The 17,098-nt window shown below is 59.2% G+C and overlaps 2 protein-coding genes across 3 annotated transcripts in view; one reads left to right on the top strand and one right to left on the bottom strand.

Annotated features, from left to right (window-relative positions):
* Window positions 1-3,052, bottom strand: part of KIF3C (kinesin family member 3C) — a 57,331-nt gene extending 54,279 nt beyond the window's left edge. For both annotated transcript variants that reach the window (XM_005284120.5, XM_005284121.5), the window contains exon 1: window positions 1,252-3,052. In XM_005284120.5, coding sequence (XP_005284177.2) covers window positions 1,252-2,661 — 1,410 coding nt within the window. In that variant the 5' untranslated portion in view covers window positions 2,662-3,052. The remainder of the gene's footprint in view (window positions 1-1,251) is intronic.
* Window positions 3,053-15,798: 12,746 nt separating this feature from the next.
* The window catches only part of HADHB (hydroxyacyl-CoA dehydrogenase trifunctional multienzyme complex subunit beta), a 249,494-nt gene continuing 248,194 nt past the window's right edge, over window positions 15,799-17,098 (top strand). The window contains exon 1 of the mRNA XM_065587342.1: window positions 15,799-15,807. The gene's annotated coding sequence lies outside the window, so the exon portion shown is untranslated. The remainder of the gene's footprint in view (window positions 15,808-17,098) is intronic.

The following is a 17,098-nucleotide window of genomic DNA, read 5'->3' as shown; positions in this document are numbered from 1 at the left end:
CGGTTCTGGGGAGGGTGCGGCATGGGAGGGCCGGGCTCCAATTCCCCACTAGGGTAAGCAGGGGTGGCTGCATGGGAGTTAATGGAGGGGCACTGGGCCAGGCCTCTGGCCTGGGGATTCTGTCCAAACATGAATCAGAGGAAGTCGTAGGAGGGCAGCTGTGATTTAAAGGACCGAGCATGGGGCTGAGAGTCAGGACTCCTGGGTTCTTTCCCCAGCTCTAGAGCAGACTTGCTCTGTGACCTTGGGGAAGTACATGCCTCAGTTTCCCCAGCTGGAGGCGATGGTATGGCACCCCCTTGGCAGTGATGTGAGCGCTCTGGCTGGAATGTGCTAGCTGTACTAAGCTTAGAAAGCACAGACCTGGGGTAGGCCCTCCAAGGTGCTCTCCAGGGCTCTGCCAAGCGCTGAATGCACTGGGGTGAGCACTGTATGTCAGACCACGCCCCAGATACACTGGCCCAGCCTGGGGCTCCCACGCAGGGACAGTAGCTCTTGCTTTCAAACAGAGCATCACTGTCTCAGCTCCGCAGCAGCAATGGAGCCAACCCGGAGTAAAATGAAACCCCCTCCCACTTCCTGGCTGCTCCGTTCTGTGGGCGAGGGGAGGTCAAGCAGAGGGTGGGGGGGGGATATAATGTGTGGAGAACCACCGGGGTTCCCAGGCTCCAGCAGGGGTGGGGCACTGGTGCCCTGAAGAGGTGCGATGCTGCGATTGGTCTGCCGCTCCTTGCTCGCAGACCAGTTACGGACCTGCTGAGAGGAAGGACGGAAGACAATAGGGAGGCTTTTGGAACCGTGGGCTGCAATTGGTTGTCATTGTCCCCCAGGCTCTGCTGGCCAGTGCGTGTCTGGGAGGTCACCTCCATGGTCCTGGGTATGAATTCGCAGTCTCACTGGATCACACAACCACTGCAAACAGCTTTGTCATGTGGCGGGGACCTAGCCGAGGATGCCGAACTCATCCCAGGGATGAGCAGTCACTGCCAGACTGCTCTCCCCTCCCCCCGGCCCCTCCCAGCCAGAGGCAAGCGAGGAAGGCAGGGCCTGGCAGTCAGTGGCCGGGATACTCTAAAGGAATCTATAGCAGGACAGCACATAAACACACAAGCTCCCGCAGTGCAATGCTGCAGGTGCACTACCCAGCGTGGGCTGTAGGATGTAGTGCACCAGGAAGGCTAGTGAAACCGGACCCTCTCCCAGCTTAACCATGCAAACCCTTGGTGGTGCAGCGAGCACAGAGACACTTACCTTGTACTTAATGGCCAGTAACTCGGTGGCTTCTTGCTCCTTCCTCAGATCCTCTATCATCTTCTCCTTCTCCTCCAGCAGCTTCTGCTTCTCCTCACTCACCAGGCTGTGGTCATCCTGAATGGCCGCCTTCTCCTCTTCCAACCTCTCCTTCTGCTCCTTCAAGTAACTCTCCATGTTCTTCTCCAGGCCGTCGTCATTGTCCTCCTCCCCTTCGGCCTCTGTATTGCCCTCTCCATCCACCACCTTCTTCCTTCGGCTGTTTCTCCTTCTCTTCTTGCTCAGCATCCCTCGCTTCTCCAGCTGGGCTTTCAGCCGGATGATCTCCTCCTGGAACTCCCGCAGCAGGGTGTCCTTCGGGTCCTCGTTGACCCTCGGCTTATTCTTAATGTTCTTCGCCCTGTTGGCAAACCTGAGGGTGGACAAGCTCTCGTCGTAGCTGTGAGAGGCAGGGCCTAGGGTGGCCACCATGATGGTCTTGGCATTGCCACCCAAGGAGTCCTGCAGGAGGCGAGTCAGCTTGGAGTCTCTGTAGGGGATGTGAGTGCTTTTGCCATCGACCAAGGCAGAGATGACGTTGCCCAGAGCGGAGAGGGAGAGGTTAATCTTGGAAGCCTCCTTAGGCCTCTCTCCTGGCCCCCCCATTTTGCTCTGGCGCTCGCTGCCTGCCAAGTCCACCAGGTTGAGCTTGCCCACCCGGATGTGGTCCTCTCCATCCAGGCCGGTCTCGCTGCACTCCACCGTGATCACAAAGATGGCGTGGGAGCGGGAGCTGTATTCATTCATGTTAGTGCTGCCCACCGATCGGGTCTGGTTACCCAGGTTCATGACGTGCTCAATCTCCTTGACGTTCTTGGTCACGAACGAGGAGAGGTCTTTGATGTAAACTCCCGTCTCGGGGTTCTCCTTCAGCTCCAGTTTCTTGCTCTGGTCCTTCGCCAGGAGGTCTCGGATCTCCTCTTGGTAGATCTCCAGGTAGGAGGCCCTCACTAGGTACTGCTGGTTCTGGGACCGGGAGATGTGGGTGAAGATGTGCTCAAAGGAATTGGGGACGATCCCTCTCTTCTCTGAGTCCGTCCAGGCCCCTTGCATAGTGTAGGTCTTCCCGGTGCCCGTCTGGCCGTAGGCGAAGATGGTCCCGTTGAATCCTTGCAGGACGGAGTCTATCAGGGGCCTGACGGTCTCGTCGTACAGGTCCGCCTGCTTGGAGCTGGCGTCGTACACGGCGTCGAACGTGAAGGTCTTCGCCAGCTCCCCGGGGGCGGCCTTGGGGTTCCGCAGGGTCACTTGCCCCAGTTTCACGTCCATCTCCAAGATCCTCTCGTACCCGGCCGCTTCCTCCTTCCTGTTCATGGGGCGGCAGCGGGCCACCACCTTCAAGGCCTCGCTGGTCTTGGGTCTGTTGGCCATGGTGAGCCCCCGGCCCCCCGCGATCAGAGCCGGCCCCTCGCCGCTCTCGGGGCCGTGGGCTGGGGCGGGCTGCGTGCGTCCCCCTGCTGAGGTGGCTGCTGCCGTCCCTTGCCCCGGCGTCTCTGGAGCGGGGGTGTCACTGGGCGCAGGCCCCCGGCAGCATCCCCGGCCGCGCCGCAGCCCCCCCGTGGCGGGGCATCCCGGAGCCGCCCGCGGGCCGGGGCACGGGGAGGGGCGCCGGGCGGAGAGCCGGGGCTGGGGGGGCGGTTCGAGACCCCTCGCTCGCTGGTGGCCCCGGGCCGAGGCGCCCCGCGGGGCCGGGCAGCGGGCGGGCGGTCAGCGGCTCGGGGGGCTCCGGGGCCGGGATCGCCTCGCCCGCCCCTGCGCCGGCGGCTCATTCATTGCAGCGCAGCCGCTGCGTGTGCGCGGCGCGGGGAGGAAAACAGAGGCGGGGGCCGGGGGGGGGCGAACAGCTGATTCGCTGGCGGGAGAGAGACGAGCAGCGACGCCCGCCCAGCCCCGGCCCCGGCCCACCAGCCCCGGCATGCCGGGAGGTGTAGTCCTGCTCGGCGCCTGGCCCCTCTCCCTGGGGCAAGCGCTGCTGGGGGGCGGCTCACACCCGGGGGCTACCCTCGCCCGGCGCAGCCAGACCGTGCCCTGGGCCAAGGGGAGCAACCGCCTGGGGGCTGGCCCCTCTCTGCTCTGACCTGCCATTGCACCAGGCTCCAGCCCCCAAGCCCTGGGCCTGGCACGCTAGAGGGTGGGGAGCCCCCCGCTAGAGAACAGGGACATCCTCGGAGCGACGCCTCACTCAGCCCGGGCGGTGCCAGGAGCAGCGGGGTCGGCAGCAGAGCTGGGGGAACACTGGCGAGGGCCCCCCTGCCCAGCAACAACCCAGCTGAAATCTCTAGGGCCGGGTTAGGTGGTGTGGAGCTGTTCACTGATCACTCAGGGCCAGAGCTCAGCTTTATTCTGTGCCCAGTTCCCTGCCGATTGGTGGTGCATAGGTGCCCCCCCCCCCGCCCCCAGACTGTCTGTGTGTCTGGGAAGCTCAGTCCTTAACGGCACAGTTCCTAATACCACAGGTAGTGGCTGCAAAGGGGCCCATCCGAGTGCCCACCCAAGCTCTGGGACCATGCCCCCACTGACACTGACCCCTGAGCGCTGTGGGGTGTAGTGGAGGGCAAAGGGAGGGGTTGAAGGGCCCCCGGCTGATCAGATGTTCACCCTGGGCAGGGTAGGAACTGAATGAAGACTCCAGCCAAAGATACCACGGTGGGAGGGGGTGTTGTACTGATTTCTTTATATAGATGGTTGCTGGGGTTTCCCAAGCTAATGCTGGGCTCCCTTGTCCCCTAATAGTGTCCCCTGGTTTTATACCCACAGTCGGTGCATGGGGATGGGGAAGCATAGCCTGCCTCATGAGTACCTCCCTGTGGCCAGTGTTAATTAAGCACCAGGTTCAGACTTGGCTCTGATCAGCGAGAAAGGCATTATGAGGACGGGTAACAGAGTGAGCTGGGAGTGAACACAAATGGAGATGCCCATGAACGTACCTCTACGTATGGAGGAGAATACTCCTGGTCTTCCGCTGCTGGAAGAAGGAATTTAGAGCAGATAATAATGAGACATAACATCGAAACTCCTAAATGAATTGTGGGGTAGTTTCGGTGGGTGCCCCTCAGAGCCCCCTTCTGGACAGATTCAGAACTGCTCAACTGTGTGTCACAGGCTCTATATGGTGCACAGTTAAGGGAGATTTCCTTTCTTCCAAAGTGCTGGAGGCTTATGCTTTTGGAAGGACTGCACTCTGTCGCCCTGTCTCGGTGAAGTGCCAGGGGACGATGGTGAGCAGCAGAACAGAATTCATTGGTTACTCTGCACTTTTATTTCTAAGGGGCCCACGTGTAAAGGTATGAACCTGCCTCACAAAATGCTAAACAAAGGCAGTAATTTCAACCAGGCAGCTAAACCAGCTGAACTCGCCCGGCGAGGTCCCCTGGCAGCCCTGCACCACAGCAACAATCACGTTCATACTCCGGCTTTGCTTAAATGTACACAGCCCCTTCCACTCACAGCCTTGACAGGAGAGCTGGAAAAGACCTGGGAATGTCCCGACAGGTGTGCAGGGCCGTGTCTCCCTCCCTCCTGGGGCTGAGTCACAAAGCAGCTATAAACCCCAGCACTGGAGCAGATGATACCAGTCAGCTCTGTGTCTTGGGGAACCAGGGCGCAGTATCCAGCCTGACTCATGAAAGACCCCCCCACCCACACACACCCACACACCAGCCTCTGCTTGAACCAAAACCGCTCAGAGAAAAGACTTGCAGAGTAAAGGGCGCTGGGAGACACACCTAGACCACTCCTGACAAGGGTGACAAGATTAAGGCATCTCCATTAGCATACAGAATGGAGAGCAGAGAACCGCACTGAACTCTGGGAGCAGAAAAGCAGGGAAGCACTGCATCATGGGGGATCTCTGCTCCAGATGTTAATGAACCCGCCTGCACACACCCAGCACAGTTAGGGTGACCAGATCGCAAGAGTGAAATATCAGGACACATTGGTCGAGCGGGGGGGACAGGGGAGACAGACAGACACAGGTGCACAGCCCAACCGGAGCCAGAAGGAAGCACACTGGTCCACTTGGTCCTGTGCTACCAGCGTGCCCCTTCCTGTTGGGGGTGGGCCCATGCTGCGCCACACAGCTCCCCTGCCCAGCGCCCCCTGGATCCACTATGCCCAGAGCCCCCTACACCACAAATGCACAGTGCTGTGCACACACACCCTGCCCATGTAAGTGTTCTGATGCAGGGACCCAAACTATGCATCAGTTCCACTAGAACTCCATCTTCTCCTGACTGATCGTGCTGGGGGCTCTGCCTGTCTCCAGCACTCAGGACCCTCAGCTACCACCATCATCTAGGAACCCCGATCAGTTCAAGCCTCATGGAGTGGGTGAGATCCCCCCTCTTTCTCTCTCTCTGTTTTCTTTTCTACCTCAAGTGTTAACCTTTAATCATGTATGTTATGTTGGTTTAGCCCTCCTTGTGTAGTTATCACTATTATTCAATAAATAACTTTGATGGTTAAGTTGATTGCTTCTTTCTCTCTTGCTGAACTTTACTCGTTTGTGTTTTTAGCTTCCCTCATTCACTCTACAGCAATGCTTCTTTTACCTAAGCTAAAGATCCCTGCAGCGCCCAAAATACTGTGGGGTTTGCTCATCAAGTGGGTTACTGCCAGTACAATTGTGACGTGAAAGTGGGATAGGGACGTGCTAAACCTGTGGCATATAAGGGTGGCAGCTTGAAAATACTGCTTGACCCGCTCTGCTCAGTATGTTTGGGCGGGTGGGTGTTCATCTGGTTCTGGAGGAACCCAGCCCTGGGGAACCTAGGTCCTGCAGGATAGCCCCATTGGGAGGGGACTTGCAGAAGGGAGGAGTAGAGCTCCGTATGAGAACACAAGCAATACATTGATAGAATTACAGACACCCCTTAATAAATGAGCATACCCCAAAGTTATGGGCAAATCTGGTAGCACAGAAGGTTGTGGGTTCTTTGCAGCTGCTGGCAGGGGTAGAGTAAACACCCACAGAATCATATGCAAACTAGACACAATCAACTCTGGTTTGAATAAGGACTGGGAATGGCTGAGCCATTACAAACATTGAATCTATCTCCCCTTGTAAGTATTCTCACACTTCTTATCAACCTGTCTGTACTGGGCTAGCTTGATTATCACTTCAGAAGTTTTTTTTCTCTTAATTAATTGGCCTCTCAGAGTTGGTAAGACAACTCCCACCTGTTCATGCTCTCTGTATGTGTGTATATATATCTCCTCAATATATGTTCCATTCTATATGCATCCGAAGAAGTGGGCTGTAGTCCACGAAAGTTTATGCTCTAATAAATTTGTTAGTCTCTAAGGTGCCACAAGTCCTCCTGTTCTTCTTTTTACAGCCTTCCAAGTCTCTAATCCAGAGTTTCTCAACCTGTGGGTCAGGACCCCAAATTGGGCCCCCAGCATGGGCGGCATGTGAATCGCAGGCTGGGGGAGGCTAGCCCCCCTTCTGCCCAAAGCTCCCCTCCCCCAGCCTATGGTACCCGCCGCCCATGGTCCCCAGAATGTTTCAAAAGTCGCGTGGCAGCTCCTGTCCCATGGGGCTGGCTGGGCTCACCTCCCGGCTCCGCAAGCTCTGGGCTCCCAGCGCCACTCGGGTTTGGCCCAGCCGTCATGATGACGGGAGTGCTGGTAGGCCAAATTTCAGTCAGTGGTACTGCCACCCCATGAGCCAGGTCACAGCTCCACTCACATCAACTTGGCCCAGTCAGGGGGCCGGGGCCAAACTGAGCGGTGCTGCAACCTGGGAGGTTGCAATGCCCAGAGCAGAGAGCCAAGCCCAGCAGCCCCACAGCACAGGGACTGCAGGAGCTGCCACTGTGTGATGAGTGCCGGGCAGCACCCAACCCCCCCCCCGGAGGAGTAACCGGGGGGGGGGGGGGCAGGGGCGGCAGGACCTGACCGAAACCACCCCAGGGCCTCCACCCCAGACTATTCACTGGGTCACGACAGGCTGTAAACATTTACAAATGGGTTCTGAACCCCAAATCTATCCGCCTCCGCCCTAGGGGCCAGTGCTGGATTAGTCCCTTCAGGGCTTTGTTCCTAACTCAGTTTTCAAGACCCAAGCAGATCCGAAAAGAACAGGAAGTTTCGGATGCAAGAGCGCTGGAACAATTTGTGTAGTGGGGGTGCTGAGAGCCATTGAACCCAACTGTAAACCCTGCATATACTGGAAACCACTTCAAGCCAGGGGGTGCCTGAGCACCCCTCGTTCCAGCACCTATGTTTGGATGCCTAGAAGTACCAAACCCAATCCTCTGTCACTTCAGGTCACACTTACGACTTGCTGGCCAGGGCCACCCATTTCTGGTCCATCAGAGGACACCAGCTTACTCCCGCTGCCATCTAACAAAGTGACTCCTTTGGTTAAAGTGCCTTGGCACTGAAGGTCCTGTGTTCAAACCACCCAGGAGAGGAGGGACGTAACAGGGACTTGGAACTCAACGCCTCTCGTCCTTGTCTTGGGGCAGTCCCATAAAAAGTCACAGAATGGCTCTGTCCAATCGCTTCGCCCCTTCTCAGAACAGGCGTGCCCCAGAGCAATGATTTGCTTTAAAACCCACCCCGCAACTCGCCGATCTGCCTGGCCCTGCCCCTGGCGGGACGTCACTGAGGCAGCGCAGCCCATGCAGAGCTGGGCGGGCCGGGAGACGGAGATTCTGCTTTCACACCCGCATCCTTGCAGGAATAACGTCGGTGCTTTGTGGGGCACACGGTGAATGGCTCAGGAGGTGGATTCAACGGCCTGTGGTTAATCAAGTCTCAGCAGCCGCCCACTCCCAAGAATTGGAGATTATCCCTTAATTAATTAATTAGCATCGTTAGTTGGCATACATGCCGGCTTGCTCGTTTAATCCCAGCCATAAGCCTCCCTGAGAATTCTGCCTGGAGCAGCCCCCTCGCTGGGGTCGGGGCTAGAATCTTGGCTGCCGCGTGGGGTCCTTCCGCCTGACCGGTCCGGGCCCCTGGGAACCGGCTGGATTCTCTCGGGCAGAAGGCGCTCGGCCTGCGCTGGCATGTCCTTCGTGTGCTTCAGCTGGGCAGGGGGGCAGCGGCGGGCAGAGACTGCCCCCAGGATCCGGCAGCGAGGGGAAGGATTCGGGCGCTGAATAACGGAGCGGCGACGCAGGCTGGGCGGAGGGGACGGGCTGCAGAGGAGGGAGCCCCGGCACCGGGAGAAAGGGCTCGTGGGACGGTGGCAGAGAAAGGCCCTGCAAAGGGGCCGGGGGGGAGGACCAGCTCCAGCAGTGCTGCCCTCCAGTCCCAGGCACTGCTCTCACCCTCCCCCCAGGTCACTTGACCCCGCTCATGCAATCAAACCACGGCTGGCTTGGCACAGCCCAGCCCCAAGCCGCCCCAGGGGATGGAGAGGATCACCAGCCCCCGTTTTGCACGGGGATGACTAAAGCACAGAGAGGGGGAAGCAGTTTGTTCCCCAAGGTCACATGGGGAATAAGGGGAAGAGCCATGATTAGACGTCAGGAGTTTTGGCTAGGCTGGGCTCCCCGCGGTGCCACGGCTGGAGCAGCTGGCTGGCTGGCTTGTGTCAGGACTGAGGACTTGCAGCCGTGCCTGCCCAGTCTCTGCACACAGCTGAGCCGTCGCAGGGCCGTCCCATTGACCCCTCCGCCTGGCAGACCCAGGAAGCCAGCCAGCCTGCTCCTAAGGCCAACAGCAGAGCTCTGCCTGCTCAACACACATGCCTGCAGCTCAGTGAGGTAACCAGCCTTGCTCCAGGCCTGATCCTGCCTGGTCCCCACCCTTCCTCCTGCCCTGCTCAGTCTGCTCTAGTCCTGGTTCCCTACTGGCTTCCTGACCCCCGGCTCCAGCCACTAGGCCTGTCCACCCTCATCCCGGGGTGTGCCAGGGTGCCTGGACTGAACATGGGACTGGGGGACCAGGAACCTCTGAGTTCAGGCCTTGGGCCTGCTCTTTGGGGGGCCTTGGGCAGGTCACTCACCTCCCTGGGTCCCAGTTTCCCCAGCTGGAAAATGGAGACACCCCGGCCCCATTCTCAGCAGGGGGGCTGTTTGTGCTAATTAGCTAACGACGGGCACGTGCTTGGAGCCTGCAGAAGCACCAGGGGCCTCCATTGCTGAAGCCAGCCAAGGGGCTGAGCTCGGCCAATGGGTGCTGGTCCCTCGGAGAGGATTGTCGCTGCCTGCGGGGGCTCCCTGCCCTTCCCTGGGGACCTCCCGGGGCGGGTGAGGCATGTTGGCAGTGAGAGATGGGGGAGGGGATTAGTTTGTCCAGGGGCTGCCTGTGCTGCACCCGTTCTGCGGGCAAGCAGGGGCCTTCGCTCTCCAGGCGTGAGCACAGCATCTCCCGCCATAGCACTGGAGGGAGGGCCCAGCAGGTACAGCCCGGGCTATGAGCACCGACCCCGTGGGTGTCCTGGGGCTCAAGCACCCAGGGGACAAAAAATAGGGGGCGCTCAGCGCCCACGGACCAGGGCGCCGCTCTGAGGCCCCATTCCCACTCCGCCTCTTCCCCCGCTGTTCGCTCCTCTCTGCCCCCTCCTCCCCTCCCTCGCCCCTAAGGCAGGAGGGGGCAGAAGGGAGTGAGTGGCAGGCTGCAGGCCCTCGGGAAGGGGGCGGAGAGGAGCGAGCGGCGGGCGGGCGCGGGGGAGTCTCAGGGGAGGGGGCACAGGGGAAGAGGCCAAAGCAGGAGCGGGGCCTTGGGGCGGAGCAGGGTGTTGGGAACGTGAAATCTGAGGGTGCAGCGCAGAGTTGGGGTCTTGAGACAGAGCGAGAGGCAGGGACTATTGTGCCAGACGTGTGGCCAGTTGGGAACACGAGCGGTGTGGCTGTGCTGCCACTCGCATGCAGGTGCCAGGATGGACCGTGCCCGCTCCTGCTCTAAAGTGAGTACTTGCCTTAGCTATTAGGCACGGGGGACAGGGGAGCAGTTCTGGTCATGCTCAGTAGCAGGCAGTGTTACTGGGATGAAGTGGGAATTTTTTGTAATACTTTTATGAATCCTATGTGTGCCTCAGTTTCCCCCATAATCGCATTGCTACCTAGTGTGAGCAAAAGGTTTAACACAGCTCCTGGGACAGCAAAGGAGACAGGTGTGTGTGTGTGTGTGATCTCCCTGGCTGGGTGGAATGAATGGTCATTAAGGAAGGGACTGAAAGGGACCCAGATCAAGGGTCCAGAGCAGGGGTCGGCAACCTTTCAGAAGTGGTGTGCCGAGTCTTCATTTATTCACTCTACTTTAAGGTTTCGCATGCCAGTCATACATTTTAACGTTTTTAGAAGGTCTCTTTCTATAAGTCTATAATATAACTAAACTATTGTTGTAAGTAAAGTAAATAAGGTTTTTAAACTGTTTAAGATGCTTCATTTAAAATTAAATTAAAATGCAGAGCCTCCCGGACCGGTGACCAGGACCCGGGCAGTGTGAGTGCCACTGAAAATCAGCTCACGTGCCGCCTTTGGCACGCGTGCCATTGCCGACCCCTGGTCCAGAGCGACAAAGCAAGGCCAATGAGAGTCACACTGGGCAGAGGGGGTGGTGAACTCAGCATGGCCCTGCCTGAGAACAAAGGCCAGCCGTGTGGAGCAGAGATTACGGGCAGGCTCTGGGAAGCCTGGAGCGCTCTCTGCTGGGGCTGGCTAAGGAGGTCAGAGAGAGACAGAGCCTGAAAATGAAGGTCACTAAAAGCCTGGCTGATGAAGTGCTCTGGGCTGCCCAGAATGGACGATGCTTTAACCTTTATTTTTCTGTGCTAACCTAAGGACTTCCCGTGCCGTGTGCCGACAAACGACCAGATCCCACTGTGCTTTGAAAGCCCGGCTGGGTGTCCCAGCCCTGCCAGTACTGGCTGGGGAGCGGTAGTCCCTGAGGAGCGGACAAGTCTCTGGCCAGGAGTCTGGATGAGCAGAGCTCGGGCGTGAACCAGGAGGGCTGGAAGCCAGGGGCTCAGGCGAGGAGGCGCAGAGGCAGCGGGGCTGACCCTGAAGGAAGAGGGAGACCCTTTGGGGGTCTGACACACTGGCAGGGCTCCTCCAAGGCGCTGTTTAAAAGCTGGAGCGTAGCACCGAGCCTGGGGAGCCAGGAAAGTTACACACACGCTGGCTGGTCCAGTCTTCCATCGACATCCCGGTCCTTCCGGAACCTGGAGCCACGCAGCACCAGAGCATTCACTAAGTCCCACTCGGTTAAAGCAACCGATCAGAAAGGCCAGCAAGAGATGAGCGCCCTGCCTCCGTCCACAGAGCAAGGAGGGCATAGCCCACAATGCAATGGGCTCCACTGCAAGGGACTGTGTGCAGTTTGCCTCCCTCATGCCAGCACCTTTGCATGGGCTGTTGAGACGTAGGTCCAGAAGCCTGGATCTGCAGCACAGAGCAGGACTGTAGCTGCTGGGAGCGCCAAGCTCATCTCATCAGTGCCCGGGCTCGTTCCCTGCTGTGTGACTCCTGCGCCAGGTGCTGCACACTTCTCCCTTCCGCCTACAGGGCGGAGTATGCTGGGAAACAGGCTAGCAAGCCTGAGTCTGGCTGTTCAGAGGGCACCGGAGCGGTGCCCTTTGGCATTTCTGGCTCCCCTCCTGGTGCTTAGAACAGCAACGGCGCTGCTTGGAATCCTCTTTCTGTGCCCATTTCTCTGGCTGGCACAAGTTGTTATTGTAGGGTTGCTGGTAAATGCCTGATTGCACACACTGGGGCCTGTGCGGAGCCGGGGGCTGCACACAGGGGCCCTAGTGAGCCTTGTTTATAAACATTCCTGCGGGAATCTAGCGCAGGGCAGGACAGGCGGTCGTATGAAGTCCTGAAGTGCCAGGTTATGGCCCAGACATGGTGGCTGACTGGCCGTGAGGTACATACAGCCTCAGCGCTGGCGGAGATGCTGCCAGGCATTGGGCAGCCAGAGACGGTGACATGGGCACTTGGTATATGGAGCTGCCAGCCGGTGGAGCAGAGCGGCTGGCTCAGCAACGGGAATTAAACCAGGCCAGAGAGCGTCCTCCTTCCCTTGGAGCAGAACCGTCACAGCAAGGGAACCAGAACCAAACCAGGACCTCCCAGCCTGGGGCCCAGCCCAGCCCTGTGACAAATGGCCTGCAAGTCCGGCCTGTCTAGACACAGGTGTTGTATTCCTTCCAGCCCTGCCCTCCCTCGTCACTCCACCACCAGAGTGCGGCCATACCAGGCAGCCAACTCCCAGCCCCTGTGCAGTCTTGGGGTCATGCTCCCTTGTGCCCTTCTTCAGCGAGCTTCCCCTGGGAGCCGGCGCATCCCTGCCACCAGGATACATTAGTGGTAGCTGCCAGGAGAGGAGAAGCTTTCCCCACAGCCTGGCATTTTGGTGGAATCAGGCCAACCCCAGGATTGGAACCAAGATGCTTTTACCAGATACCTTTGCTGCCTCGCTCAGTTGTCACGTCACCTGCACGCTAACTTAGCTGAGTCGCCTATCCCACCTTGCCTCCCTAGGAACAGAGGGCAGGTCCCAGTGCTGCAGGCCGGCACGACCGAGCACCTTGGATGGGCCCTGGCGCAGCAGGCAGGAGCACGGGCTGGCACCAAGTGCTTTGGATGGGCCAGCGGGCACGGTGCTGTAGTGGGGAGACAATCCGAGCTGATAACCCTGCTCTGTGCCAGTGTCTCAGACATAGTCATTCTGCTGGGTGCCAGGCTCCCCTACCCAATGGAGTCTCTCACCCACAATGAAGGATACAATACACAGACAAACCCCTGAAAAGGCGTCCACAAAGTTCACCGATTGACGCAGCCTGATCCGCGGACTGTCACCCCCAGCTCACGCTCCGACTCGGGTTTCTTCCGGCTCCGTTTCTCTGTAAAGTGGGGCTAATTCCACTGCGGGGTTGTGAGGGTTGATTCATGGTGGTAAAGCAAAGCAAGCAGCATCAGCTCCTGTCTGGCCACCATCCCGGCCCCCGGTGACTCCTGCGCTAGAGACCTCAAAGGAACCAGGGACCACGGAAGTGACCTGGGTGTCAGTGTAGTGATGGCATCTCACCAGCAGGTGTCAGCGCAGCACAAGACGAGGGCTGGCGGGCCTGGGGAGCCAGGTGCTCCCCTAGGGATGGGCCTGTCGAAGGCGTCCCCAGCTCTGGCCATCAGCCTCCGGTTATAAGTCACAGAGGCCCCCGCACACCCCACACCTGCAGCACAAGAACGAGGAGCCCAGAAGCTAAAGGATGCTTGCAGGCCATGCATGGGGGAGCGGAAGCTACGTGAAATGAGCTGGGTTGGGGGCCTCAGGCCAGAGCTTAGCGTACGGGCATCCACATGCCAACAGGCACCTCGATGCCAAAGGGCTGGAGGCTGGCGGTGCCGCTGAGCCGAGCCGCGGCCTGCAACCGACACAGTTGAGAAGAAGAGCAAACTCCAGCCGTGACCTGAGCAGAGTGGGAAGGGCTGAATGACACTCGCATGGGGCAGAGGTGCTCTGTGAATTAGATTCATCTGCCCTCCCTTTTCTCTCTCCTTCACATCACTGCACTTTACCCCAAGCTAGGGTTGCCAGGCGTCCAGTCGAAAAAGGACCCTGGCCGCTCTAGTCAGCACCGTGGGTACCACGGCCAATGGGAGCTGCGGAGATGGTGCCTACGGACAGGTGTAACGCGTGGAGCTGTCTGGCTGCGCCTCCGCATAGGAGCCGGAGAGGAACGAGCCAGCCATTTCTGGGAGCCACCTGAGGTAAGCTCTGTCCGGAGTCCGCACCTCAAACCCCCTCCTGCACCCCAACACCCTGCCCCAGACTGGAGCTCCCTCCCACACCCCAAACCCCTCATCACCGGCCCCACCCCAGAGCCCCCACCCCCAGCCTCCGGGGAAGAGGTGGGGCGGGGCCAGGGCCCCTGGGGAAAGAGGAGGGGCCTCAGGGGGAAGGGCACGGTGGGGGTGGTGGGCTTGGGGGGAGGAGGGGGAGCATCAGAGGAAGGGGTGGAGCCTTGAGGGGAAGAGGAGGGGCCTTGGGGGAAGGGGCAGGGTGGGGGTACGGCCTTGGGGGGGAAGAGGAGGGGCCTTGGGGGAAGGGGCAGGGTGGGGGTATGGCCTTGGGGGGGGAAAAGGAGGGGCCTTGGGGGAAGGGGCAGGGTGGGGGTACGGCCTTGGGGGGGAAGAGGGAGGGCATCATGGATGGGGCAGGGCTCCCCACTTTTGGGAAGGCTTGGCCGCCCCTAATTCCTACCTTTTGTTTCCTATCTTTTAAGCAGTTGCTGATCCATGAGAGGACCTTCCCTCTTAGCCCATGACCGCTTCCTTTGGTGAGAGACCTTGTCAACGGCTTTCTGAAAGTCCAAGTTCCCTCTATCCATTGGATCGCCCTTGTCCACATGCTTGTGCAAACAGTGGTGCTCCTCTAGCACCTTGCTCCTCCGGGGGCCCCACTGATGGAGGGTTTCTGATGTACTTAAAAAAATTGTTGCTGTTCATTTTTGTGTCCTTTGCTAGTTGCTCCTCATATTCTTTTTTGGCCATGGTCCTTTCTCTTTTCCGCCACAGAATTTGAAGACTAATTGTTAAAGGAAGTTAAAGAATGTCCTTCTTAGAGGATGCAGTTAGATGGTCACGGCTCGGGAACTTCCCTCTGGGTCCCCCTCATCCTCCCAAAGCAGAAATTTGGTCTCAGCACTGAGACATGACCACACTTGCCTAAGCTCACCCAGCAAGTCAGTGCAGAGTCAGGAATAGAACCCAGGAGTCCTGATTATCAGCGCTCCCCACCCCCACTGTAACCACGACAACCCTTCAAGTGACAGGTGGCTTGCAGAGCAGGTTCCTCCATACACTGGGTACTGACCTCCATTCTTATGATTTCGCTGCGATGGAAGATGATGTGTTCTGGGGCTCGAAGAGTTAAGTGACTTGCTGGAGGACAAGTTCCTAATGCTGGGCTATGCCCCATTTAACACTGATGGAGGAGCCAGGGACAATGGAGTATGTGTCTGGGGAGAAGCAGAGAGAGGAGAGGCCAGCGCTGGAGGAGAGCCAGGGTAGGACTGTGCAGGGCTGGAGGGGCTGTAGACCACTGGGGAGGCAGCAGGGGCAGGTTTAAATTGGGATCCTAGAACATATACAGAACCGGCTCCCCTTGAGGCTCCCATGTGCGCGCATTGGGGTGTGTCAGCCTGTCTGAGGGGGTGTCGGGGCATGAACGTGATTGGTGGGAGATATTATTTATTTGAATTGCACTAGTGGCCCCAGTCAGGGGGTCGGGGCCCCGTCGTGCAAGGCGCTGTACACATGTCATAAGGACAGTCCCTGTCCCAGGAGCTCACCATCTCAATGGTAGGACAAGACACAACAGGCAGATAAAACAGACGGGAGGAGGGGGACGTGGAAGGTTTGGCTGGAGATGTCCCATTCGTGCAGTGAGCAGCAGTTGTGTGTCTGTGCCAGTGGTGAGCAAACCGGTTGTTCCCCTTCCGCCTCCCTCCAAACTGGAGCCAGCCCCATGGAGGTTCGGAGACTCTGGGCTGGCTCACCATGAAGGCGGTTTTGATGGGCTTCCAGCTCTGGGCAGAACCGGACGAGCCCGGAGTTCTCTGGAGGGAGCTAGTCCCTGCAGGATCCGGGGCCCAAATTGCTTGGAGAAGCCTCAGGGCTTGGTTGGGTTTGGCCTGTGAGTGACACTGAAACACAAAGTGATTGTGATGGCGAAAGGGTCCAGGAAGGATCCTCCCCTTGCAGGCTCCAGGGTCACCCAGCGCCATGCTGGGCCTCTGGGGGTCTGTGCTGGGAGTCCCTGCCAGCCAGAGCCAGGGCTACACAACAAATGTAGACTGACCAACTATATCGCTTAGGGGTATGGAAAATGCACCCCCCGAGTGCTGTGGTTAGGCCGACCTAACCCCTGCCTGGGGAGGCGGAGGTCCTTCGGCAGCGGAAAACCTCCTTCCGTCAATATAGGAAGCGCCTATACCATGGGCCCTGCGGCTGTGCCATGGTAGGGCCCGTAGTGTAGACAGGCTGAGTCCCAGGTGGGAACAGCCCTACAGGGCAGGACCTGCCGGCTGGGATCCTGTTAGCATTGGCTGGATGCAGCAGCAAGTGATGTAAGGCGACTGTCTCGGCTGCTGCTTCCCCTGGAGTGACAGCCAGGGCTAACGCTCGGGTGGTCGATTATTGCTTTCTCTTGCATAGTGCTTACGTGGTGCCAGGGCCGAGTCCGGGCACCTCCGGGCCTGGCAGTTCAGAGCCTGGCACCTCCAGGCCTGGCAGTTCAGAGCCCGACACCTCCGGGCCTGGCAGTTCAGAGCCCGACACCTCCGGGCCTGGCGGTTCGTAGCCCCAGTGCCTCTGGGCCTGGCAGTTTGTAGCCCCGGCACCTCTGGGCCTGGCAGTTCAGAGCCCCGGTACCTCCGGGCCTGTCAGTTCGTAGCCCTGGTACCTCTGGGCCTGGCGGTTCAGAGCCCAGCACCTCCGGGCCTGGCGGTTCGTAGCCCCAGTGCCTCTGGGCCTGGCAGTTTGTAGCCCCAGCACCTCTGGGCTTGGCAGTTTGTAGCCCCGGCACCTCTGGGTCTGGCAGTTCAGAGCCCCGGTACCTCCGGGCCTGTCAGTTCGTAGCCCCGGCACCTCTGGGCCTGGCAGTTCGTAGCCCCAGCACCTCTGGGCCTGGCAGTTCATAGCCCCGGTACCTCCGGGCCTGGCGGTTCAGAGCCCGGCACCTCTGGGCCTGGCAGTTCGTAGCCCCAGCACCTCTGGGCTTGGCGGTTCAGAGCCCGGCACCTCCGGGCCTGGCAGTTCGTAGCCCCGGCACCTCCGGGCCTGGCAGTTCGTAGCCCCGGCACCTCTGGGCCTGGCAGTTCGTAGCCCCGGCACCTCCGGGCCTG

The sequence above is a fragment of the Chrysemys picta genome, chromosome 3 (genome assembly GCF_011386835.1).
Source record: "Chrysemys picta bellii isolate R12L10 chromosome 3, ASM1138683v2, whole genome shotgun sequence".
Lineage (NCBI taxonomy): Eukaryota > Metazoa > Chordata > Testudines > Emydidae > Chrysemys > Chrysemys picta.
This window is presented reverse-complemented; position numbering and strand designations above follow the sequence as displayed.